Genomic DNA, 27,470 nt, shown 5'->3' with positions numbered 1-27,470 from the left:
ATAGAAATGGAAAAATATGAAGTTTCTCATCATCAAAGGATGACATTCCTCACTATTATTATCCACAAGGGACATTACCTTCTAGGTATCTGAGTTTGGTTACTCCAGGAATGGAGAAATACTAGGTAAACTGACTTATTTTAATTCAATAGCTTAAAATTAAAATCTCTGATCATGCATTTTGCAAGTCTGGGCTTTCAAAAAGTCACAGGCTCAATTAGGTAAAGAGATATAGATACAAAATGGTTAAATACAAGAAACACAGATAAATAAGCAGTCGAGGTAATCAATGTGGATGACCAATCCAAGGCCGAGGAAGTGGGCTTGCCTCTTAAATGTTTCCACTGAAGTCCCTAAAGGCAAGGAAAACCAATGTTACAAATTTTGTTAATATTATGATTTAAAAAATTTTGCCCATAGGAAATCAGTATTAAAAAAAATATTTTAAAATCAGATAAAGGATACTGAAACAAAATCTTTTGGCTGTGCTATTTTTCCCCCAATATCCTTAAATTGTACCTCTTACTTTAATCTCAGAAAGGCATGATTTAACAGTATTCCTTGAAGAAGCCTTCCATGCAATGAAATGAGTTTTCAAAGCTAAATTTACTTCATTATTCTGTATATACTTCCTATACATACACATAAAATGACTAGTATATCCTTTAGCTGAGAACCAGAGGAAAAATAAAAATGAAGGAAAAAACTGGCATCTTTGCAATTTAGTAGTCTGTTTTATTTTGTAGCCAGAATGAAATGTTGTTTGACCAAATACAGTTGTTTGCCTTCTAAGAATAAAGACAAAAATCTAGACTGAAGACACTAACCAAATAAATACCAAACACCCCCCCCAAACACACACACACACACACACACACACACACGAAAGTAATTTAACTATGGACTCTTTCAAGCCACAGTTTGAATCATTTGTTGTGTAAAAAGACAGCTGCATTGTCATTTATTTGACAAATAGACAGAAAACTTGCTATTACAATCAGATGCTCGTGGAGATGAGGGGAAGGATGCAATACATGGTCAACTATTTCCTGGCCACTTTCCCATTTTTAGCTCATTATCCCTCCCCAACTAAAGTAAAATAAAGAGTATATATTGATAATGGGGGTGGGGTAAAGTCCTGAGGAGAGCTAGTGCAAGTGGTCCAGATTTATTTATGAAGAAAGCAAACTTACTTACCTTTTATAAACTGAAAAATTTATAAACTAAAACGTTTTTCCAAGATATGAAGGAATGTTGTGATTAATAAAATACATTTTAACTTAAAAGCTTTATCGAATTTAACTGAAGTTCCTTTGTTTGGAATTATCTAGTTTCTAAATAAACGGATACTAAATGATAGAGGTCTGCTAATATTTTAAGATTTTTAAAAGTACTCAAAAAGTACTTTTAAAATATTGGGAATAACAGTCTTATAGCTTTAGAAGAAACTAATTTTTACACAGTTACAAGATGAGACTTTTTTAACCCATTTTTTACTACACAAATAGTCTATTTGTCAGGAATGCTCTTATCTGTCTATAACAGTTATCAATTATCAGTTTTCAATGGACAATAAATACCTCAACTTATATCAACACCACATGGAGGGACTTAAGATATAGTAAGGCACTTCCTTTGTGCCAGATGGCAAGCTAATACTCTCCAAAAAGAACAGCTACATTTTTAAAACAAGTAGAGAAATGTTTATTATACATTCCTTCCAAAGCAGCTGCTCAAAGGACTTACTCATGCAGCAATAAGGAAATCAAACTGTACATCCAACTAATGAAATACTTTTACTAGCTGATCACAATATAGATTCATGAACACTGGTAGCTGCCAGCTGCTGCATAAATACTATTTTCTAACAACTTCTGATGGTTAGTACTTACCCAAATAGATTTTTAAAAGAAAAGGAATGCAAAATATTCTAATTATTAGAAGATTATCATAATTAGAAACTCTATTCTTTCCCTCTATTCAAGCAACAAAGTAGAAATGAACATGGCAGAGAACACCATGTGCTCCCCATTGTTTAATAAACCACATTCAGGAGATATGTTATTTTGTAGGTTTCAGGTCTGACCCTTAGGCCTGTTCCCTTATTCTCTGCCTCCCATCATTCTACCTAAAAACACTTAAGGAAGGTAAGTTTAGTTTTACTCATTTGTAAAAACGCGAATCACCTCCAGTACAGTCTCCTACCTGAATCTCCTCCTACCTTCCAAGTTTATCTTTTTATTTCATTCTGTAGAGAAGTTTCATTTACAGGTTTATTGTCCACAGTTTCCTTCTCAGAGAATGTAAGAACCTTGAAGGGAATCCCTAACACCTGACCCAGTGGAGTTTCACAAAGCTGGGCTTAATAAATGCTTCTTGATTGTCTGAGTTTTCATTGGTGTAGGGAATACTCTCTAACACTGCAAATCTGCAATTTATAATCTCAGAGTTGGCTGCCTGACAACTAGGTTCAGAGAGCTAGACGGAGAGAGGCAAAGATGTGAACACAGTTCATCGCGCAATTCCAAGGCTCTTGTATCTCCTCTTCCATTCTGATCAAAGAAGATAATGCAATATAAACATGAACTATTACTATTACAACTCAGCTAGAAGGTGCAGTGGACAGAGCACCAGCCCTGCAGTCAGGCAGACCTGAGTTCAAATCCAGCCTCAGCCACTTAATAATTACTTAAGCTGTGTGACCCTGGGTAAATTATACATGACTATGCAAAATAGAAAACAGAAGAAAAAAAAAGAAACAGGAATCAAGAAGCAATTTCCCTATTCTAAATTTCAATATGTATGTATATAGAAAAATCCAAATTTTCAAAGTTTTAAAATTATTAGCTCTCTCACAGTATGGAAGAGTAGAAAGTGGTATGCTTTCTCATTTTTCAGAGGTGTTGGGTTCAAATTCTACCTCTACTACTACTATCTGATCTTGGGTAAGTCACCTCACTCAAGTTTCCTTATCTACACTAGAAAGAAGATAAGAGATAACCTCAGAGGTTCCTTTCAGATTTAAATCTATTATAAATCCTACTCTCTGACACTTGCTGGACTTTCAGGGAATATTTTGCAGTCAATAACACTAAGTGACTGTAGCAAAACTAGCTCAAGCAGCTTGTAAAGAAAAGGCCTTCTAAATGACCTCTGAAGTATTTTTCTTAATAAATGAAAAAAGGTTGAGACTAAACTTATTATCTAAACAAAAGAGCTAGCTGTGAATGAAATCCATTTCAATCTATTCTAAGCCCTACAGATTTTCAAAAAGAGGTAAATATATGTGTGTGTGTGTATAAAATATATATATATATATACACACATATATATATATATGGCTCTCTTCTTCCAGAGCTGATTTTTCTGAAGAAAAATCCTAAAACATTAAAAAATGGAATTAAATAAAGAGAAATTGTGTCAAAGGTTTTTAAGAATCTGTAACTGTAACATGAGAAAGGAGAATGAATACTGTGAACTAGACATTGAAAATCAATCTTATTAATTTATAGTCAGGTCATATACAGATTACAAAGTATAGATATCCCATTCATTCATCAGCAACATCAGAAAAAGAAATGTGATCCCCAAATCAATTTCCTATAAAACTTCACTGGTTTAAGCACTTAAGATTTCATTTCAACCATTTTATTAATATAAATTAATCTGTAAAAAGTATACTGAACAGAGTTAAGTTTTTACTATTATGAATAGCAACTGATTGGTGCTGTATAATATAGAAATGCCTACCAAGATTTCATTTCAACCATTTTATTAATATAAATTAATCTGTAAAAAGTATACTGAACAGAGTTAACTTTTTACTATTATGAATATCAACTGATTGGTGCTGTATAATATAGAAATGCCTACTAGCAATATTTATAGGCAATTAAAAAAAGCTTTAATTTCCTCTCCCCTCCTACCCCCACCCCAAACTACCCACTAACTGCTTTTTGTAAGAAGAAAAGACAGTAAATAATAGTGGTAAGAATCATAATATTTGAATCTTTTAAAAAGTTGCTTTATGATCATAAATCACCTCATTTAACCCTCATTACTCATCCTGTAAATTGGCAGGTCATGCATTAATGTTCTCATTTTATAGATGAGGAAACTAGTACCTCAGAAAAATTAAGTGGGGGTAGCTAGGTGGCACAGTGGATAGAGCACCTGCCCTGGAGTCAGGAGGACCTGAGTTCAAATCCAGTCTCAGACACTTAATAATTAATTACCTAGCTGTGTGGCCTTGGACAAGCCACTTAACCCCATTTGCCTTGCAAAAACCTAAATATATATATAGACTCCTCTGAGCAAAAAAAGAGTTTATTTTGGCTTTTTTTCAAGAAAAGGGCACATTCCAAGTCTCACAAAGGTAGTGAAGATCAAGTAGCTGCCCTGAATTGATAATCAAGCAAGATTTGGCCTAATGCAATCCCCTCCTCCTCCTTCCTATCAACCCTCTCTGTGAACTTATTGGTTAGTCTTCCGAGTTACATTCTACTTGTGAAAATCTACCCCAGCAACAAAGAAAAGAATGAAAGGTTTTCATAAAATATTACCTCACCATCCAGATGGTGAGAATAACCTTCTGGATTATAACTATCTTATTGAAGTAACAGTCTACTTTACTTATCATCAAACAAGAAGGAGTCTTATGAGCTTCATTGGAATGCAAGGTTTTTCTCATGGGAACACTCTACTGTTCTCCCAGTTAAGATAGTTTTATCATAAAACAGGTGACTAACTAAAAATGCAAGATCTCTCTGGAAATAGTCCACTATTTCCCCCCAACAGAATCGGGAGGGTGCCTGGCTTGGAATACAAGGTCTCTCTCCCTCTTTCTTCTAAGAATAGTCTAAGAGTAATAGTTTGTCTTTGTTTTAATGATTTTTAATCCTGAAAGGACTTCATTGAGAATATTAACTCTTAAAGAGAGAATATCCCACTCAGTATTTGAGATCATATTTGAAATCAGTTCTTCCTGATTTCTGCAAATGATATAAAACTCAGTAGGGATCATTAACAGGGTTACACAGGAGATGACAAGATCCAAAAGAATTTCAATAGCTTAGAATTCTGGGTCTAATTCTTGGGTTCTAAAATGTTTTCACAAGTACAGAATGATGAAGTATAGTTAGACAACTTCCCAAATCCAGAGACTATAAAATCAACACGAATCAATAATATGTCATGGTAGCAAAAAAAGGCATATATAGGTGGAATATATAAAGCATATATAAGGTATAATATATATAAAGCATATATAGGGTGTAATAAAAAGAATGATTATTTCAAGGAGGTCAATGACAAAATTTTTAAAAAAGCATATATAGTAAAATATTCATAAACATTTTGGGGGTAGTAGCAAAGAACTGGAAATAAAGTAAATGCCCAATGATTAACAGATAAGTAGAGGTATTCAGATATAATACTGTGATATAAGAAATGATCGATATGCTCTCGAACAAACATATAAAGGCATGAATTGATGCAAGGTGAAATAAGCAGAGTCAGAAAAAATAATATACAACTAACTACAAACACTCAACAAGTATTTTTAAAGTACCTAAGTACCAGGCACTGTGTTAGCAACAATGATGTTAACTCAATCCTTGATTGTTTCCACCTTCCTCAGCTTCCTCTTTCCCTCTGTTTGAAAGGCTTAACAGTACAGTCCAAAGGGAAGAAACTGGATGCTCAAAATCACTCCACTTTGCATCTGTTACCCTGCCTGGTTTCAACTCCACAGAAGATGATAGCAGAATTGGGTTCCCCTGGTGGCCCCTTTCCTTCTCCCCTATTCATGCTTCCTTCTTTCTGTTCATACTTCCTTCTGTTTACTCCCCTTCAGACTGTAAACTCAGAGAGGGAAGGGTCTATTCTTTTTATTTATGCTATCCTTAGGGTTTGGCATGGTATACTTCATAAATGTGAACGGAATTGGATTGGGATATGGGAGGGGGGATACAAATAAAAAAAAAATGTTCCCTGCTCACATAAATAGAAAGGACATAACAAAATAATAACAAATGGAATGCCTTGTATTAATCAAAGAAAATCCAAAAGAGTTACCTCTCCTTCCTTCCTGTCTTTCTCCCTACTCCCACCCCAGAGGTTTAAATAAGACTAGATGTGATTACTTACATACTTAGTGAACAGAGGATGTGTATGGCAGATGCTGTGAAGAAAGAAGAAGCTAAAATTTAGCAAAGGGAAGGATAGGTGGGGTGAGAGTGAGAAGTTAAGGATGACAATAAGGCTGTGAACCTGGGTGATTGGGTGAATATTTCAGCAGAAACGGAGAAATTAGAAGAGGAGTCCTTTGGGAGAAAAAATACTGAACTATTTTGTACTTCCTAAATTGCACAAGCAGTATGAAATACTACAATAGGGAGTTGGTAATGTAAGATCAGAGGTCAGAAGAGAAACTTGAGTATCTAGTCTGAGAGTTCTCTACATAGTGATGAAAATTAAATGCATTGGAGATAATTAAGACTTAAGGGAAAGTTTGTAAAGAGAGAAGAAAATCTAGGTAGAGCCTTGAAATACACATAGAGGTAGGAAATATGATTTGGAGGAGGAGCCAGAAAAGTGAATGAGGCAGACAGTGACATCACAAAGGAAGAGAAAGGTCAAAGGTCAAAAAAGAATAAGGATTAAGAAGACCATCAGATCTGGCAATTGAAATAGGTTGGCAAACTTTAGTGAAACCAGTTATAACTGAATGATGAGGTTATAGAAGCCTTACTGGCAAGAACTGAGAAGATGCAAAAAGTACAGTTTGATAGAAATTAAATTTAGATAAAACATCATATATCATAAAACACAATAAGCACCAAACGGATACAAGAACTAGATATAAAAGATATCATTAAGAAAAAAAAGGATACTGGAATACCTTTCACAATTATAGAAAAAGAAGGTGTCTTGCTCATACAATGTTCATAAATAAGATAATTTTGACCACAAAAAACTGAGTCAAAATCAGAGCAGTTAAAAGTTAAACAAGGGTGAAATGAAGCAAATTTCAATGACATCCTAATATAAAAATATATAAGGAATTGATACAACTATAAGCACACAAACCATTTCCCAATAGAAAATCAAAGGTAAGATTAGGCAGTTCTCAAAGGGAAAAATGTGAACTATTAACATGAAAATGTTACAAATACTAATAAGAGAAATGAAAATTATATCAACTCTAGAGGTTGTACCTCACAACTATCAGAAAGATAGATGGCAAAAAAGAAAAATGACCATTTTGGGAAGGGCTGTACTCTGGAGAAAGCATAAATGCAGTAATATATTGTTGGTAGAGTTGTAATTTGAGGAATTTGGAATTATACCCAAAAAATCTATTAAACCAGGAATATCACCCTTTGATCCAACAACACTACTACTATAAGGATAAATACCAGAAACAAAGACAGAAGGATGAATATGTACAGAAATAATGATAGCAGTCCTTTTTTTCTTCAAGAAAGAACTGGAAACAAAGTGAGCTATTTTCAACTGGGGGAGAGCTGAATAATGTAATGAAACACTAGTGAGCTGTAATGACAAAAGGAACACATTCAGAGAAAGCATAGTGGAACTTAAATGAACTAATATAGAGGAAAATGAGTAGAACCAAGAAAACAATTTAAAAAAAAAAAGATAAATTGTAAAGGAAAATGATCAATAAAGACTTACTTTATAATTGATGTAATAATCAATCATGACATCAGAAGACTGATATAATAAAATATGCCTTCCACCTCTTGGAAAACAGAGTACACAGATCAATGTAGGGTGAAACATACATTAATTCTTAGACAAGGACAATACATGGATTTCCTTTACCAATCACTACACTTATTTGGTAAAAGGAAGGACAGAAATTTCACAAAAGAATAATGAAGTTACCATCTTAAATTTAAATTTTAATAATTAATTCTTAAAAGTAATATGCAACAATATACTGTGTATGCAATATATTGTATATATGATGTACACAATCCTTTCTGTATAAAGAAATGTAAATACGCAAAGTGCAAAAATGTTGTAGAAGCAAAATATTTATTTTAAACCAAATTTAACTACTGAGTCATATTTTTGTAGTGAAACTTTCTCATCATTTTGAAAGACTGGATAGCAACAATTTAAATAATTAAGACTCTTTACCTATTTTCTTAAAACTTTTTACTTACTCTTAAAAGTTATTTGTTAAAAGAAATTTTTAAGAAAAAAAGTATCTTGGGGCAGCTGGGTGGCGCAGTGGATAGAGCATTGGCCCTGGAGTCAGGAGGACCTGAGTTCAAATTTGACCTCAAGACACTTAATAATTGCCTAGCTATGTGACCTTGGGCAAGTCACTTTAACCCCATTGCCTAAAATAAATCAAAAAATAAAAAAGTATCTCAATCACATAATTTAACTTTAAAAAAGATCAATTTTCAAACATGAAGCATTAGAACTTGCTTTCACTGTTAACCCAAGTGACAAATGCTTTATATAAAATCATTGTAGGTATAAAGTCAATACAATAGGCCTCCTACTATAAATATTTCTTCCCCCTTCAAACAAGTTATAAAGCAACCTCATTATATTATGAGTCACATGTTGACCAACAACTTTATTTTCCCCCCTCAAATACATAAAATGGGTTGAACTGAATATGGAAAAATAAATGGAAGTATTATCTTGAAATTTACCAATTAAAACAATGTTAATGAAACATTGCATATATTGCATACATTGGCAGGGTTTGAAATAGATGACAAAAAGCTTTTTAAAACTTCAGCATGGCCTGGAATGAATGAAAAATCTTTATTTCTTGGCTGGAAAAAATGTTCCTATAATTATCATCATCAGAGAATCATAAGAGCACAAGCCCTATTCCCTTTTTCTTGTGTTTACCTAAAGCATTTACTGAGAGGTATTTCAAGTAGAAACAGCTAAATGGTTCATCAAATAGGGAGCTGAGTCTGAAGTCAGGAAGAACTGAGTTCAAATATGATCAAAGATTCCTAATAGCTGTGTGTGCAAATCACTTAACCTCTGTTTGCCTTATGGACAGTCAGGCCCACAGGGTCACCAAAAATTGTATGCAACTAAACAACAAATTTCAAATTCAGTCAAATTTAATAAATTCCAATGCACAGAAATAAAAAGGACACCACCCCCTTCAGATATTAAGTTCTATAAAGGCCATGACTACACTTCTGTTTCATGAAGGGATCACTTCAGAATGCAACCTATACTCAGTCAAATGGTAGAGAAAAATCTATACTATTATTTTTGCGGCTAAATTTATCCTTTAGCAATTAGTTCTCTGTGAATACTGCACAGTTATTAATATCATCTCAAGACCAAATTACTTAGTATACAAAATGTGTTTCCTCCAATAGTTAACTAAACTGGGGAAACAACAAAGAAAAAGTCTGCCCTCAAAGAACTTAATTAAATTCCAAGAGGGGAAGACAATACATATAAAGGAGTAATGGTAAGGGGAAATGGTTTGATCAAGAAAGGCATAAAGATGGAGAGTTGAGTCATAATCATAGACATGTCACTTCCAGGAATGGTAATGTTTTATTACTGTTCTCAATAGTTTTTAAAACGCCAAGTGTTGGGGATAGAAATAGTTACAAAAATACACTTCAGACTTATTCTTAAAGAACTTCCATTCCAATGGGGCAAAGCTACTAGTGAGAAGCAGAGTAGTCCAGAGATTAAGTTGAGCTGAGAATGAAGTCTGTATGGCCAGGTCCCTTCATAATATAGGGATCCAGGCAAAGACTGGTAAAGGAGGAAAAGAGATACCAGAATAAAGGAACATCAAGGTAAGACAAGTCTACTAGTGAGGAGGTGGAGCAGTCCCAAGAATGCAATGAGCTGGGAATAAAACAAACAAGTATGGGAACCCACATTAAGTGTGTGGGGGGGGGCGGAGTTTAAGAAAACCTGGGTTACCATTTTGCTCCTTTGTAGAAGTGGAAGGTCCATAGATGTAGAACACTGGCACATATTTTCAGACTTTTTGAAGTACTGATTCTATTATGATTTTTTCCTTCTTCTTTCTCTCCCCTCCCTTTTTAAAAAAAATTATTTGTTGTATTAGATGGCTCTCTGGGAGGAAGCATAGGGAGAGACAGTGAGAGAATCTCTGGTGAGGTTAAAAAAAGATAAACTTTTTTTCCTAATTTGAAAAGGGATCCAAGGGTTAGATGTTCTTTGGGCTCCAGGGTTAGATATTCTTCGGGGTCCAGGGTTAGATATTCTTTACTTTAAATAGGAAAACAGAGATTAAGATTAGAGACTCACAGAATCTGGAAGTTGGAATGATGATGAGCAATCATCCAGCTTAATTCATACATGCAAAATCTGCTCTGAAGACTTTCAAGAAGGGGAAACATCAGTTCTCCGAAACAGTCCATTCTACTTTTGGAGGCTCTAATTGTTAACAAGTTTTTTTGTTCTATCAACCTTCTACTGGCCTCTTTGCAAATTTCAATCCTAGCTCCTTGTTATTATACCTTCTGAGCCCAAAAAGAACTAGTCATATTATTCTACCACAAGAGTCCTTCACATACCCTAAGAAAGCTATTATGCCCTCTCTCCAAGGAAAAACATGACTACTTCCTTCAACTGATCCTTCTATGATCTTATTTCTTTTCTTTGCTGGAACACAGGTCTTCACACTGACACAGGGGAATCTCCTCATAGTTCTCTCTCTGGTACCCTCACTACCTACCCTTCAACAATCTGAAGGGTGGGCACTTGCTTTAACTTGCCTTCAAGGGCCAAGCTGCCAATGTCTCAGCCTCCAATGTCTCTTCCAGGCTCAAGGCCTTTCACCACTCCAAGTTGTAGTGCCAAATTCTCTCAGCACTTTCCAACTTATAAATGCCCTCAATAGTGAATCCCAGGAATACATGCAATACTACCAACATGTGTTAATGAGGGCTGAGTATTGAATCAAAACTATACTCCTTGTTCTGAGAAACTATGCCCTTAATACAAGTCAATATTTGACTAGATTCTACATCACAATGCTAATTTTGATTGAATACACAGTCAACTCAATAAGTACTTATTAAGCACTTACTATGTACCAACAAGACAAGTCCTTGTCATCAAGGGGAAAGGCAATACATATAGGGGAGGGAGGAGGATGTGAAGGAAAAGTCCAAGAATCAGGAGGACAGTGAAGCAATGGGCATGGTGGACTTTTCCTCAAACTAGAAATTCCGGATGGAACCTACCAATCAGAGGACAGAGTCCCAAGATCAGAGGGAACTTTCATTGGCTGCAGGGGTGAAACATGTCTTCTAGCATGAGAAGGCTACTGGGACATGGTGGAGAAGCCAGAAGCTGAAGGAGTTTGTGAAAAGCCCCAGTTTTATTTTCCAAATTGTTTTCTAAAGCATTCTTTCACCACTTGCAGAGTAAGGTTGACATTTTGGTAATTATCTAAATTTTATTTCTATTAAAATTTGTTGATTTAGATTAAGTCCAAGGCTTTACAGCCAGCCCATAAAGATCCTTCTGACTCCTGCCATCCAATTTGTAAGCTACTTTTCCCAGTCTGAATCATTTGCAGATTTGATAAGCATGCTATCTAATCTATGCCCTTATCCAAAGTCAGTGTTAAAAAAAAAAGTCAACTGATTAAAAATGTGAAAAAGTATAGGATCAAGCATAGATTCCTAGAGTATTCCACTGGAGGTCTGTTGTAACATTCCATTAGTTCTGAATACATTTGACTGTATTCTCCTCTCCTCCATATCTGTCCATCTTTTTCAAGAGCATGAGATGCTTTATAAAAAGCTTTGCTAAAATCTAAATACTCTACATCCAGAGCATTCTGCTTATCTTTTAATCCAGCCAAAAAAAAAATGAAACTAATCTACCATAATTTGTTCATGAAGGTAGGTTGGCTCTTTGTAATTATCCAGATTTTGCCAATCACCTCTTTAATTTTAATTTCCCAGGAAACAAAATCAAGATCACTAACCTTATGGTGTGTAGTCTATTCCCTTCGCTTTTTTGAAAATCAAAATATTTGTTCTTCTTCAATCCTGTTGCATCTCTCTTTTTCCAAGATCATTCAAGTATCACTGATCATAGCTCAGCAACATATCTGCCAGAGATATCATCATCAATCATCATCATCATCATCATCATTATTATTATCATCATCATCATCATCATCATCAACATCATCATCAGGCTTATTTTTTAATATAACTGAAAGATATAATTCCTTGGGTTCTGGTGACCTGAAACTCATCAAAGGATAACCAAATGCTCTCTTGCTAATGCCTTATTTATCTTGGATAGCAACTCCAAGTTGTCCTTTATTATTTGGTCATTTTTGTCCAAATGGTCTTTCTCCTTGTTAGAGAAATCAAAAACAACACAAAAAGTTAAATTTCTATTTTCAGTTATCATCTTCCCATTCACCTCAAACAGAGATACTAAGCTCCTTCTCTGATTCTTTTTCTCCCAACATAGCTAAAAGTGAAATTTTTTTCCCTTTCCTTTCATCTCTTCCCAGGCTCTGATCACTCTTAAGCTTCAGCAGCTCTAATGTTCTTTTTATTAGACTTGGCTACATTCATCCTCTCTTACTTGTTCTTGTTTCCACATCTTCTGTATATTTCTTTTTAAAAAACCAAGTTAGATAGTGAGCTCACTATGCATCCTTACCAAGATCTTCAGACAAATACCATTTTTTTCTGGCTCACTGGAACTGTTTTCCTTTGTATCTAGAGAATTTCATTCTTGAGCATCTTCTATCACTCAAGCATCTGATTCTGACCTAATACTAATATTTCCTGTGAACCCTTTGAAATCTATTTTCCCAAAATCTAGAACATTAGACTATACCAAGATTTCATCTTTTTCTTGATCACAAACTCTAGGATGTACAGGTAAATTTCAATTCCCTTCCCCACTCCTCCACAGATGTCTGATCATTTGCACTCATACAACCAATTCCTCCATGAGAATCAGATTCAGAACCGTCCCTTATTGGTTCTTGCACCTTGCAAGAGGAAATGAACACAAAGGCAAGTAAAGAAATTATTAACTGTTCTGTTTTTAGTACTGAGAGAGCTCCATAAAATGTTTTAATAATTAAATCCTAAATCACTATTGTATCGTTCTTCTGTGCCAGGCAAATTCTTTATCTACTTCCTATTTTTGTCCACAGGGTTAAAAGGATATCCCAAATGACAAAATCATTTTTGTTTCTCCCTTTTCTGACTTTCACCCAAATACTCTCAGGTTTACCCAATCTAGTTATCAGATTTCTTCACATGAGTCTACCTTATTAATCAAATCTATCCAGGGTTATCATTCAGTCAAAAAATTTATCCTACCAATTGATAATATCTGAGATCAAACTTGCATCCCTGTTTTAATACCTTCCATTCATTTTGTTACTTAAACTTCTGACATTTGTATGTAGCCATTTGAGGCCATTTTACTACTAGCTCTCCCCTAAGACAATCATCAACCTAATTCAGGGCCTCTTCATTTGTCAGGACTTCTAAAATAAATAGCTGCTTAACTGCTTCTCCCCCATTCAAATCCCTCTCCATTTCAATCCATCATTTTCCTAAAGTCTAAGTCTGATAATGCTGTTCCTCTGCTCAGTAGCTCTAATGACTACCAATTACTGCTCCAATGACTCTCGATTACCTCCAGGAATCTGCTTAATATTTAAAGCCCTTCCTGCTTTCTGTTCTCCCATCTTGCTCCATTCTCTACACCCAGGTCAACATGCTGCTCCTTGAACTGACATTGCTTCTCCACTTGTGCTCTCCTCTCCTGCACAGGCTGGTCATTCCCCAAACTTGGCTCCCTTATAGTTTCCCTGGCTTCCTTCAAGACTTCACCTTCTGCAAGGTTTTTCCTATATGCCTGTTTACCAGTTGGATTTTTTTTTCCTTATATTTCAGAGTATCTCATTTGCTTTTCTTCCTTCTTTGCATTAATCAGTCAACAAGCATTTTATTGAGTGCTTCCTACATGCAAGGCCCTGGTGAGAGAATGAAAGCCTAAGATAAGATAGCCTTGCTCTAAAGAAGCTCTCATAATCTTTCAAGACAACAAACAACTCTATACAAAAAAAAATATTTATATATATATATATATATATATATATATATATATATATGCATATATATAGTTATACACACACTCTGTTAAACAGAGAAAACACATTAGGGTTAAGGAAAAACAACAGCGAAGGTTTCTAGTAGAAGGTAGGATTTTAACTAGACTTAAAGGAAACCAGGAAATGAAGATGAAGACAGAAAGACTTCCAGACTTGGGGGGCTTTATTACAACTCTACAATAAGAGTTCCTAATCTTTTTTTGTGTAATGGATGCCTTTGACAGTCTAGTGAAACCTATGAACCCCTTCTCAGAAAAAAAAGTTTCAAAATACACAAAATAAAATACATAGAAATCTCAAGGAAACCAAGTATATTAAAAAACAAATAGAAAAGTAAATAAATCATTTATTAGACTCTTACAATGTGCCAGCCACCATGCTAAGTGATGGAGATACACAAACAAGGAAACAAGATGATACCTACTCTCAAGGAGCTTCCATCCTAATAGAGGAAGACAACATATAAAAAGGGGGGAGGGGGATGACCACTGAGAGGGGAAAGTAGATTGTTAGATGAGGCAGACCTACATAGGTGGGCCATATCATAACGCGAGTATACTGGCTAAGAATTTAGATGATGTGGTGGGTCAGAGCAAATTCTCAGTAATCATTTAATTGGCCTCAGAATGGAATCATGCTCAGTAAGCCAAGAGTGAAATTTATTGTTGTTATTGTTACGATAGCTATAAAAAAAATTTTAAACAATTTTAACTGATTCCAGATTAAAAACAACTGTTGTACAATAAAGAAGATAAACAAAGAGTTATAGGTACTTAAGCTCCCAAATTCCTTATCTATAATCATGGGTACTCTGGGCCCAAAATTCTAAAAAGATATTGGGAAAACTTTTGTTAGTAGTAACCTATAGGATTCTCTTATATTTGTATAATTTAATAGAAAGTGTAGAAAGAAAAATGTTTTAACAAGCTTCTAAATTCCTTCCTCATATCCTACTACTGTTTTGAGGTAAATTCTAATCTAAAATTGCAAAAAAAAATTTATCAGAAATATATAAAGTGGAAGAGAAAAAAAAAGGAACAAGAGTGGGGTAAAACTAGTTATTCTGAGTAATAGCTAAATTGGTATTGATATAGGTTATCACTCCTCTTTCAAAACTAGCATAGCTTTCTTTTTTCTTTTCTAAGAATGACTTTTTTAAGGTCCAGTTCTGAGATTCTATTATGACTCTAGGAGGAATGGCCCCTGAAGTGAGGAACTTTTTAATATTTTAATGTTCATTACCGGTTTCCAGCTGTCCTTAAGGGATTAAAAGGATCTCCAATTTCAATAGGGTTAGTTTTTCTTCCAAATCTTTACTTGGTTGCTTTTGTTTAGGGGTACACTGATTATAAATCTGAATTTTGCAGAAGGATCATAAGATTTTTACAACTGAAGTGACACTTGATTGACTTTCTCCCATGACTACTAGCCTATCCTTTATAATTACCTTGAAAGAAGTAAAACTTTTAATAGTCTCCTGGCATTTTCTTTGTTTACAGGAACAATGTTGTTTTCATTAAGGTCAGCAATGTCTGATTCTGTTGCCCAGGAGCTAGGTTACAACTGAAGTAGGAAATGTTTTTTCCAAGAGCAATGAATCTTTTTTCATCTTAGGTCATACTCTTATGCACTTAATTTTAATTGTATAATAAGCATTAATACATGCAAAACAAAACCAGAGTTTCCAAATTAAAAGAAATCTGAGGTTATCTAGTCCAATTCATACCTGACCAAGTATCTCTAAAACCACCACCAACAAGGGTTTATCTGGGGTTTTAAATACATTTAAGTAAAAGAGGAAAAGGTTTCTGGATAGCTCTGCCTCCTACAATTTCAACTAATGTCTCTGCTAACTTTCAATGTCTTCTCAACAACTGCCACTAAGACATCTCAAATTGCAGGCTACTGGACATCTTCAACTAAACACATTCAAAACAGAACTCATCATCTTTCCTTTTAAACCTTCCCCACCACCAACCTGGTTATATATCTCAGGCTTGTTACCTAGGTATTATCCTCAATTTCTCATTCACTCTCACCCTCTACATCCAATCTGTGTTGTCAGGGTCTTTTAATTTTACTCCTGCAATATCTCAACAAAGGGTCAAGATGGCAAAGTAGAGAAGCGCTTGCTTGCTCAACATTTCTCTTCAGACAACTTTAAAATAAGCCTCAAATGTAATTCTGGAGTGGCACTGCCAACAAAGATCAGAATTAGATATTCTTCCCAGTCCAAGACAATATAGAAGGTTGGAAAGAGAGCTCTGAGACATAGAGGAAGAGGTTGGCCCAGAATCCACATGGACTAGTAATGAAGACTAAGTGGTGGTGACAGAAGCAGCAGTAGCTTTGGAAGTTCTCAAGAGACAGATAGTAAGGAAATCTGGCAAGTGATCGAAAAGAGAATACATTGGACACAGGACCAGATGCTGTTTAGCAACTCCATTGCTAATACCCAATTCTGAGTCATAGTCCAGGGACAAAGAGAAGCACTTTCGCTCAGGAATGGGAGTCCTGAGAGGCAAATGTTTGGCATTTCCTGGAGAAGGGGACTTTTGGTCAAGAGTGGGGGCGGGGGAAGCTCTTAGAGGTACTATCAGTTCATTGAAGTACAGTATCACTTCCTGACCCAAGAAAGGGAAGGCTCTAACAAGTAGTATTTACTACAAACTCATGGGATTAGGGACCCTTTACAACAGATCACATCTCACCTCAGATCATATCACCTTGAAAGCACCAAAAACTTCCAAATCCACCAAACTAGTTCTGAAAACAGTAGTGGAAAAAAGGCTGAAGTTTGAGACAGAGGCTGCCCCTACTCTGGAACAGAGTTCAACATTAACATGAAATTCCAATTCGAGAAATAGGGTTTAAGAGTGAACAAATAACAAAAAAAAAAAAAAAAAAAATGATGACCATTAAAAAAAAAACTAAGTGGTAAGAGGGAAAACAAAGACAGAAACTCAGAAGTCAAAATCCTTGAAAAAAATGTGAATTGGACAAAAATAGGCAAGAATTCCCTGAAAAAATACTTTTCAAAATCAAGTGGTATTAAAAAATTAGATAAAGAAATGAAAGTAAAGAAAGATAATTTTGAAAAGAAAATTAACAATTTGGTAAAAAAGGCACAATACTAAAAGCAAAACTCACTTAGAAAATCATTACTCAAAAATTAGAATTAGGCAAGTGGAAACTAATCATTTCATAAAGACATAAAAAAACAATAAAAAAATTAAAAGAATGAAAAAATAGAAGAAAATATGAACTATCTCACTGGAAAACAACTGACCTAAAACATAGATCAAGGAGAAATAATTTAAAAATTATTGGACTATCTCAAAATTATGATTAAAAAAAGGAATCCAGATAACATTTTCAAAAAAATTACCAAAGAAAACTGCCCTGATATCCTAGAACCAGTGGGTAAGATAGAAATTTAAAGAATCCACCAAGTCATCACCTAAAAGAAATCCTAAAATGAAAATTCTCAAAAATATTATAGTCAAATTTCAGAGCAACCAGATCAAAGAGAAAAATACTTCAATCAGCAAGAAATAAACCACTCTAAATATCATGAAACCACAGTCAGGATTACACCAGATTTAGCAGCTACTAGATTAAAAGAGCAAAGGGCTTGGACTATAATATTTCTTTATAAAGCAAAAATGCTTGGATTATAACCAAGAATAACTCACCAAGCAAAATTTGAGTATATTTCAAAAGCAGATATTTAATGAAAGAGTACTTTCAAAGCATTCTTGATGAAGACCAATGCTGAATAGAAATTTTAGTTTTTAAACACAAGACTCAAGTATAAAAAGGTAAACAGGACCTCTTCAGTTGTCTGTAAGGTGCTCGGTTCTTCTTCAGAAGCTAAGGCCATGTTGAGATGAACTCACTTCAGCTGGCAACTAGCACCACTACAAACAAGTCTCCTCATTCATCTCCCAAAATGGCCATCTCTGAGCTCACTTGCATCTATTCTGTCCTAATCCTTCAAAACGACGAGGTTACAGCCACAAAGGATAAAATTAATGCCCTCATTAAAGCAGCAGGTGTGAATGTTGAACCATTCTGGCCTGGATTATTTGCAAAGGCTCTGTCCAATGTCAACATTGGAAGTCTCATCTGCAATGTAGGAGTTAGTGGACCTGCCCCAGCAGCTGGTGGTGCTGCCCCTGCTGGAGGTGCTGCTCCTGTGAGCACAACTGCCCCAGCTGAGAAGAAAGAGGAAGCAAAAAAATAAAAATCTGAGGAGTCTAATGATGATATGGGGTTTAGGTTTGTTTGACTAAGTATTTTTTCTTAACATTGAATAAAAAGCTTAATTCAACTAAAAAAACAGGAAGGAGAAATCAAAAGGGAATCAAATAAGATTAAGGTGTGTACCATTCTATATGTAAACACAATGTATGTATCTTCTAAGAACTTTATCATTATTAAAGCAGTTAAACAGATTCTATATAGAAAGAGTGTGGGATTGAGCAAGTTATATAGGAATGACTTAAAAAAAAAGACTGGTGAAAAAGAGTGACGTCCTGGGAACAAAGGGAGAAAAAGAATGGGGAAAATTTTCTCATGTAAAAGAGTCATTCCAGGAAGAACCTTTACTGGGATGGGGGAAACAATGCTTAAATCACACATCTACACTGCTTCAAAAAGGGATCTCTCTCTCTCTCTCTCTCTCTCTCTCTCTCACACACACACACACACACACACACACACACAGAGAGAGAGAGAGAGAGAGAGAGAGAGAGAGAGGGAGGGAGAGAGAGAGAACTATCTCACCCAATAGCAATATAGAAGGGGCAAGGGGGGCAGAAGAAAAGGCAAGTGAGTTGCCAAAAGTCAAATAGACATTAGAAGAGGGACAGGATATAAATAAAGAGGAAAGACTAGTAAAAGATAATAGGATGGAGGGAAATGCAGTTAGAAAGATGAGAATGGAATGAAGCCACCAATAAAACAGAAGCAGGTAGAAGAATGGATTAGAAACCAAAACCTAACAATACGTTCTTTACAAGAAAAACTTACAACAGAGAAACAAAAGAATTAAAATAAGAGGCAGGAAAAGAATCTATTATACAGGGGTAGCAATCATGACCCTTCAAAGAAAGCAAAAGCAAAAACAGAATTAATTGAAAGGAGTCAGATGGGAAACTACATATTACTAAAAGAAGTCATAGATATGAAGCAATATCAATACTAAACATATTTGCATCAAAAGGTATCGCATCCGGAGCCGGCTAGGTGTAGAAGTGGATAGAGCACCGGCCCTGGAGTCAGGAGTACCTGAGTTCAGGTCTAGCCTCAGACACTTAATAATTGCTGTGTGGCCTTGGGCAAGCCACTTTAACCCCATTGCCTTGCAAAAAATCTAAAAAAAAAAACTTAAAAAAATTATATACATTAATTTCAAAAGCAAAAAGATATTAAGAAAACCTCTGGGGCAGGTAGGCAGCACAGTAGAAAAACCACCAGTCCTAGAGTCAGGAAGACCTGAGTTCAAGTCCCTCCTCATACATTTAACAATTACCTAGCAGCATCTCTGAGATACCATCTCACACCTCTCAGATTGGCCAATATGACCAGAAAGCACAATGATCAATGCCGGAAGGGATGTGGGAAACCTGAGACACTATTACATTCTTGGTGGAACTGTGAACTCATCCAACCTTTCTGGAGAGCAATCTGGAATTATGCCCAAAGGGCAACAAAAATGTGCATACCCTTTGATCCAGCAATACCACTACTGAGGCTATACCCTGAAGAGATGATGAAAAAAGGGTAAAAACATCATTTGTACAAAAAATATTCATAACAGCCCTGTTTGTAATGGCAAAGAATTGGAAATTAAATGAATGTCCTTCAACTGGGGAATGGCTTAGCAAATTGTGGTATATGTATGTCATGGAACACTACTGTTCTATTAGAAATCAGAAGGGATAGGAATTCAGGGAAGCTTGAAAGGATCTGCATGAACTGATGCTGAGTGGGATGAGCAGAACCAGAAAAACACTGAACACTCTAACAGCAACATGGGGGTGATGATCAACCTTGAAGGACTTGCTCATTCCATCAGTGCAACAATCAGGGACAATTTTGGGGTATCTGCGATGGAGAGTATCATCTGTATCCAGAGAAAGAATTGTGGAATCTGAACAAATACTAAAGACTATTACCTTCAATTTAGGGAAAAAAAACTCTATCTTATTATGTAATTTTCTTATCTCTCATACTTTATTTTTCTTCCTTAAGGATATGATTTCATCACATTCAACTGAGATCAATGCATGGCATGGAAACAATGTAAAGACTAACAGACTACCTTCTGTGGGGGGGGAGCAAGAATGGGGGGAAAATTGTAAAACTCAAAATAAAATCTTTCTAAAAAAATAATAATTACCTAGCTATATGACCTTGGGTAAGTAACTTAACCCCATTACCTTGTCAAAAAAAAAACAAAACAAAACTATAGACCAATTCCCTTAGATTATCCGTGCAAAAGTTTTTAATAAAATATTAGCTAAAAGAACTCAATATTTGACAACAATTTTGGGAAAATGGGATATAGCAGAAACTAGGCAAAGACCCACATCTCACACCCTATACCAAAATAAGGTCAAATGGGTTTAGGATTTAGACATTAAAGGGAGAGGTCATAGACCAATTAACAGAACAAGAAATACTCTGTCAGATCTATGGAAAAGGGAGAAATATATGCCCAAACAAGAAATGGAGTACACTATAAATTGCAAAATTGATGATTTTGACTACATTAAATAAGAAAAGGTTTTGCACTAATAAAACAGAAAGCTGGGAAACAATTTTCACAGTTAGGGGTTCTGATAAAGGTCTCATTTCTAAAATGTATAGAGAATTAAATCGAACTTAATAAGGTTACAAGTGATTTCCCAATTGATAATTAGTCAAAGGACATGAAGGGGCAGTTTTCAAACAAAGAAATTAAAGCCATATATAACATATGAAAAAATGCTAGAAATTATTACCAATTAGAGAAATGCAAATTAAAACAACTATGAGGTAACACACCTCACACCTATCAGATTGGCTAAAATGACAAAATGGGAAAAGGATCAATGTTGGATTGACTGTGGGAGGATTGGAGGATTAATGCACTGTTGGTGAAGTTGTGAACTAATCCAACGTTTCTGGAGAGCATTATGGAACTATGCCCAAAGAGCAAATAAACTGATCATACCATTTGATCCAGCAAAAACAATACTAGGCCTATATCCAGAAGAAATCATAAAAAAAATATATGATTAAAGTCCCATATGTTCCAAAATATTCATTTTGTAGTGGCAAAGAAGTGGAAACTGAGGGGATGACCCTCAATTGGGGAATGGTTGAACAAGTTAAGATAGAAGAATGTTATAGAGTACTACTGTTCTATAAGAAACCATGATTGGTCAGACTCTAGGAAAGAATTATTGGAACTATTGTTGAGCAAAGGGAACAGAACCCAGAGAACATGGTACAGCACATTAACAACAACATGGTGAGTTGATCGACTTTGATGGACACAGATCCTCTCAGCAGTTCAGAAAGCTAGGACAATGCTGGGAGACCTGACAGGGACATCTCGAGAAAAACAAAACAAAACAAAACAAAAATCTACAAAATTTAAATGAATACTATCTATGTTCACTTTTTAAAAAATGTCTCTTATGTTTTTCCTTCCTATTTCATGATTTTCTTTCTTTTCCCTTAGTCCTAATTCCTCATACAGAAAATGATTAATCTGTATAAATGTTAAATGTAAATGTATATGTACAATGTTCACCAGACTGTTAATGCTGAGCGGGGGGGGGGGGGGGGGGGGGGGGGGTGTGGAAGGAAATTATGTAACTTAAAAATATGCATAGTCATGTGGATGAATGTTGAAAAACTTTCATGACATGTAATTAGTTAAGGAATATAAAATAGCAATTGAGACAAAAATAAAATAAAATTTACAACAAATAAAAAAAATTTACAATGTCACAAATATTATAGAATATGACCTAGCAGAATTTATACCAGGAAAACAGGACCAATATTTGGAAAACTATCAGCATAACTGACCATATCAATAACAAAAGCAAGAGTCATATCAATAGATGCAGAAAAAGCCTTTGGAAAAAATACAAAACCCATTTCTATTAAAAATATTACACAGTCTATGAATCAATGGAACCTTTCTTAAACCAACAAGCAAGCATTATGTGTATTGGGGATAAACTTAAAGACTTCCCAATAAGATCAAAGATGAAACAAGGATATCTATTATCCTTGTTTGTCCACTATTATTCAATAGGGTACTAGAAATACTAGTTATAGCAACAAGATCCCTCCCCTACAAAGAAAAGGAATAAATATAAGCAACGAGGAAACAAAGCTATCACTCTTTCCAGATGATGTGATGCTATACTTAGAGAACCCTAGAAAATAAACCAAACAAATTGAAATAATTAGCAACTTCAAAATAAACCCACATGAATCATCATTACATATATTGTCAACAAAACCCAGCAGGAAGAGACAGAAAGAGAAATTCCATTTAAATAATAGCAGACAATATGTAATACTTGGTAGTCTACCTGCCAAGACAAACCCAGAGATTATATCAACACAATTACAAAAACACTTTTCTCACAAAAGTAATTTAATTGTTCATGGACAGGCCAAACTAATACAATAAAAATTACAATTCTACCTAAGTTAATTTGCTTAATCACAGACAAACTTATCAAGCTACCAAAGAAACTTTTAAAAGGGCTAGAAAAATAGTAACAAAATGTATATGGAAGAAGAAAAGTTCAAGAATATCAAGTAGTCAATGAAAAAAAAAATGTTAGAAAGGCAGCCAAACAGTTCCATGTTTCAAACTCTACTGCAAAACAGTAATCATCAAAGCAATCTAGTACTGGCTTAAGAAATACGTGGAACAGATTATGTAACATACACAATCAAAAATGACCACAGTAATATAATTGACAATTAAGTAAATATAATCCCTAGAATTTGATAAACCCCAAGTTCTAGATGGGGGGGGGGGGGGTTAAGAACTCAACATTTGATAAAAATTGCTGGGAAAATTGGAAAACAATATGGTAAAAATTAGGTATAGAGCCAGGTATGTGGACCATATTGGCCCTCAGGCAGCATTATTATATTTTATTATTACATTTATTGGTAATATGGATCACACTGTAATCATGAATAAATATTAAATTCTGTATGTAGCCTTTGACAAGAATTTGTTGAGTGATGCAGCCCAAAAGAGCTAAAAGGTGGAACACCCATGGTACAGACCAACATTTTACAATGCATATTTGTATATCTCACAATAAGGTCAAAATGGATAAATGTTTTAAAAAGAAAGGGTGACTGAGGTCATAAGTAAATTAGAGAAGCATCAGAAAATGTACTTCTAAGATTTGTGGATAAGGGAAGAGATTATAACAAAAAAAGATGATTTGAAGTAAAATAGATTAACTTTGATTATATAAAATTAAAAGGATTTTGTTCAAACAAAACTAATGCAGCAAAATTAGAAGGAAAACAGTATGCTGAGGAAAAATTTTACAAGAAGTTTCTCTGATAAAGGCCTTATTTCAGAGAACTGGACTAAATTTATAAACATAAGAGTCATTCCCCAGGTAATAAATGATCAAAGCTTATGAACGAACTGCAGTTTTCAGAAGAAGCTATTAAAGCTATCAATAATTTCATGAAAACCTGTTCTAAATCTCTACTGATTAGAGAAATGCAAATCAAAACTAACTTATTCGTTTGGCAAACATGATAGAAAAGGAAAATAAATGCTGGCAGGAATGTGGAAAATTTGGGACATTGGTAGAATTATGAATTGGTTCAATCATTATGGAGAACACTTTGGAACTATGTTCAAAAAACTGGCTAAAACTGGATACCCTTTGACTCACTCATACCACTCCTAAGTCTGTATCCAAGAGAAATCAAAGAAAAAAGAAAAATACTTATATGTACAAAAATATTTAGAGCTGTTCTTTTTTGTGATGGCAAAAGAATTGGAAATTGAAGAGATGCCCATCAATTTGAAATGACTGAACAAATTGTGGTATACTATGAGATGAGAGTACTAAAGGAAATGACAAGCAGGATGATTTTCCAAAAGCTCTAGTCTAACAATGTTACCTCCCCTCCCCCCAACTTAAATTCCAGGATCAAATACAAAAATGCTCTGCTGTTTGGTGTAAAAAGACCTTCATAACATCACCCCATTTCCCCCAGTCTTCTTACACCATAAACCTCCCAGTTAACACTGGCCTCCTAGTAATTCCCTGATCAAGAACAAGACATTCCAGTTCTCTATTCTGGGAATACCTCTGGCTGACCCTCATACCTGGAATGCGTTTCCTTCCTCATCTGTCTCCTGCCTTCCATCAAGTCCCAGCTAAAAAAATCCCACCTTCTACAGGAAAACCTTTGCCAATCCCTCTTCATTTTAGCATCTTTCCTTCAATCAATTTCTTTGTACTTTTCCAGTCCATAGTTTGCTCGTCTATCTTTGCTTGTATATCTTTGTTGCTTTCCACATTAGAATGTGAGTACCTCAAGGGCCGGAACTATCTTTGGCCTTTCTTCTAATCCCTAGAGTTTAGCACATAATAGGCAATTTATAAATACTTACTAATTAGTAAATTCTAAGAGGTCAAGTTTTGACCTCTTAGACAAAGCAAACCAAGGCTAAAACTATGATGTTTTAACCTTAAGAAAATGTCTCCCTATCTTTCTAGCATCAAAGTAATACATTTGGTTTACAGACTCTAAATTTAAAAAAGTTATTCTAACCTGGCTTCTAGTAGATTGCAAGCTCATTCAGAGCAGGAACTATTTTTCTTTTATATGCCCTAGTGCCTAGCATAGTGCAATGTACATAAAGTTTCATCACAAATGTCCACTAGAGGACAGCCACCAAAGGCCTGTCACTGATTTGACTCTACTCCCTTTTCCCCCAAATGTTCCAAGTCTGTATACCCCTGCCCTCACATAATAGCTCATCAGTGGTTAACACTGCAGGAGAGCCTCAAAGTGCATCTTCTCCAACGCCTTCAACATCAACATTGCTATAGAGCCCACTGTGTACCAGAACTTTACCAAAAGATCTCATCTCAGACTATTTCTTATCAGGGAGTTTACACAGTTGTAGTAGAAAGAACACCAGACTTGGAGTCAGGAAAGATTCAAGTTCAAATTCTGTCTCTGACTTAGAAAAATCACTTCATCTCTTCTAGCTTCAGTTTCCTATAAATGGCAAATCTTTTTAAATGAGAAACGATTCCTCATGTCACACAGCTCTGTTAATAAGGCATCCAGCATTCCTAATATAATCTCTGATATAGTAACTCACCTAAGCCTACTTCATAATCCAAAATTACTTTTGACTTTTCCTCTCCGTTTCCCTACCTTTCACAAAATGAATTAAACTTCAGCTGGTAAGGCTGATAGGAGGTTAATAGTATGATTTTAAAGTCATTCACACTCAAGGAGAAATGGTCAATGACCTAAACCCCTAGAAGGGCATTTGCACGTTAGAAGAACTTATTAATTCAAATGAACCTCTATAATTTAGGCATTGAGGGAAAACAGTTTTAGGTTGAAGGACCTTGCCTCAGGCACTTTACTCCCTACTAGGTCTTCCTCAAAAACTAAACCAAATTCATTCATTCATTACCTCAATTACTGTTTATAAAGCATCTATTACTGAGAAATACTGTCAAGGAACAGGGATGATATAAATAATTAAAGCATAAGCCCTACTCTAAGGGATCTATAATCTAGCAGACAAAATAGAAGACTAAGAAAGATAACACAAACATTTATGTGTGTACAATATATATATATATATATATATATATATATATATATATATATAAACACTCATGTATGTGTATATATGTCAGTGTAAGTATTCAATGGCTAGTTTAGAAGAGGTGCTTAAGGGCAGCTAGGTGGAGCAGTGGATAAAGCACCGGCCCTGGAGTCAGGAGGACCTGAGTTCAAATCCAGTCTCAGACACTTAATACTTACCTAGCTGTGTGGCCTTGGGCAAGCCACTTAATCCCACTGCCTAGCCACCCCCCCCCAAAAAAAAACCCTAAAAAAAAAGAAGAGGTACTTAAAACAAGTAAAAGTGAAAAAAAGGAAAAGAGGTAAAAAGATTAGTTGAGATAGTTGAGATAAGATCATATCACTCCTCAGTCTCTCCTACCTATCCTCCCACATCAGTATATAGAATCTCCTATACTCAGTAGCTGAACTCCTTGAAAAAGCCACTTAATAATAGGTGCCTCCACCTCTTACTTTCATCTAAATTCTGGCTAAACTAAAATCTGGCTTTAGACTTCATAATTCAACTGAAACTGCTTTCTCCAAAGTTACCAATATTCTCTCCAGACTATCCTATTTGACTATTCATCCTCAGTCTCCTTTGCTAAACCTTCAATCAGGTCACATTCTGCTAACCAGATATCCCACTAGGTCCTGGATCTTCTTCACCAACCTGCCAATCATTCAAGCCTCCCACCTGGATGTCATCATCCTCAACTCCTCACTTAAACTCATCCCCCATATCCAACATGACACCAAGTCCTAATGATTTCTATCTTTGCAGTATCTTCTGAATACGTTACTTTCTCTCCTGTGGTACAGCTGCCACCCTGACCTAGGCCCTTGTACTACCGCAAGTCTTTCTAGTTGGTGGATCCTAACTTCAAATTTCTTCCTATTTCAGCACATTCTCCTCTCAGCTACCAAAGTAATTTTGCTAAAAGTGCAGATATGATCATTCTTGCCTTCTCCACACTCAATAAATTCATGGTTCTCTATTACATGTGTTTGGTTTTAAACACTTCACAACCTGTTTTTTTTTCCTAATCCTCTTGCACTTGTTTTCTATTTATGACCTAGGTATGCTAGCTTGCTTACTATTCCTCACAGAAGATAATCCACTTTTAATTCTGTGTCTTTTCACAGACTGTCACATGCACAGACTGTGCTACCTCCTGATCTCCAACCTCCTGGTCTCTCACTAGCTTCCTTAAAGTCTCAGCTCCTTCTGTAACAGGCCTTTCAGAATCCTTCTCAACAATAGTACCTTCCCTCCAATTAACCTAAATATCTTGTTTGTAGTACTGTTCTTTCTCACTAGAATGTAAGCTCCTTGAAGGAAAGAATGCTTTCTTTCTTTCTCGTATCCCCAATGTTTAACATAAATATTGTTAATATTGTGTCTGATACATAGTAAACTCTT

General features: G+C 35.2%; 1 protein-coding gene and 1 pseudogene across 1 annotated transcript in view; one reads left to right on the top strand and one right to left on the bottom strand.

The window, feature by feature from the left end:
- The window catches only part of LOC141517344 (XK-related protein 6-like), a 95,069-nt gene that overhangs the window by 60,545 nt on the left and 7,054 nt on the right, over positions 1-27,470 (bottom strand). The window contains exon 2 of the mRNA XM_074228302.1: positions 12,002-12,127. Within this exon, the coding sequence (XP_074084403.1) occupies positions 12,109-12,127 (19 nt within the window). The 3' untranslated portion in view covers positions 12,002-12,108. The remainder of the gene's footprint in view (positions 1-12,001; positions 12,128-27,470) is intronic.
- Positions 18,060-18,461, top strand: LOC141500162 (large ribosomal subunit protein P1 pseudogene; annotated as a pseudogene).

Source organism: Macrotis lagotis, chromosome 1 (assembly GCF_037893015.1).
Source record: "Macrotis lagotis isolate mMagLag1 chromosome 1, bilby.v1.9.chrom.fasta, whole genome shotgun sequence".
In the NCBI taxonomy this organism is placed as follows: domain Eukaryota; kingdom Metazoa; phylum Chordata; class Mammalia; order Peramelemorphia; family Peramelidae; genus Macrotis; species Macrotis lagotis.
This window is presented reverse-complemented; position numbering and strand designations above follow the sequence as displayed.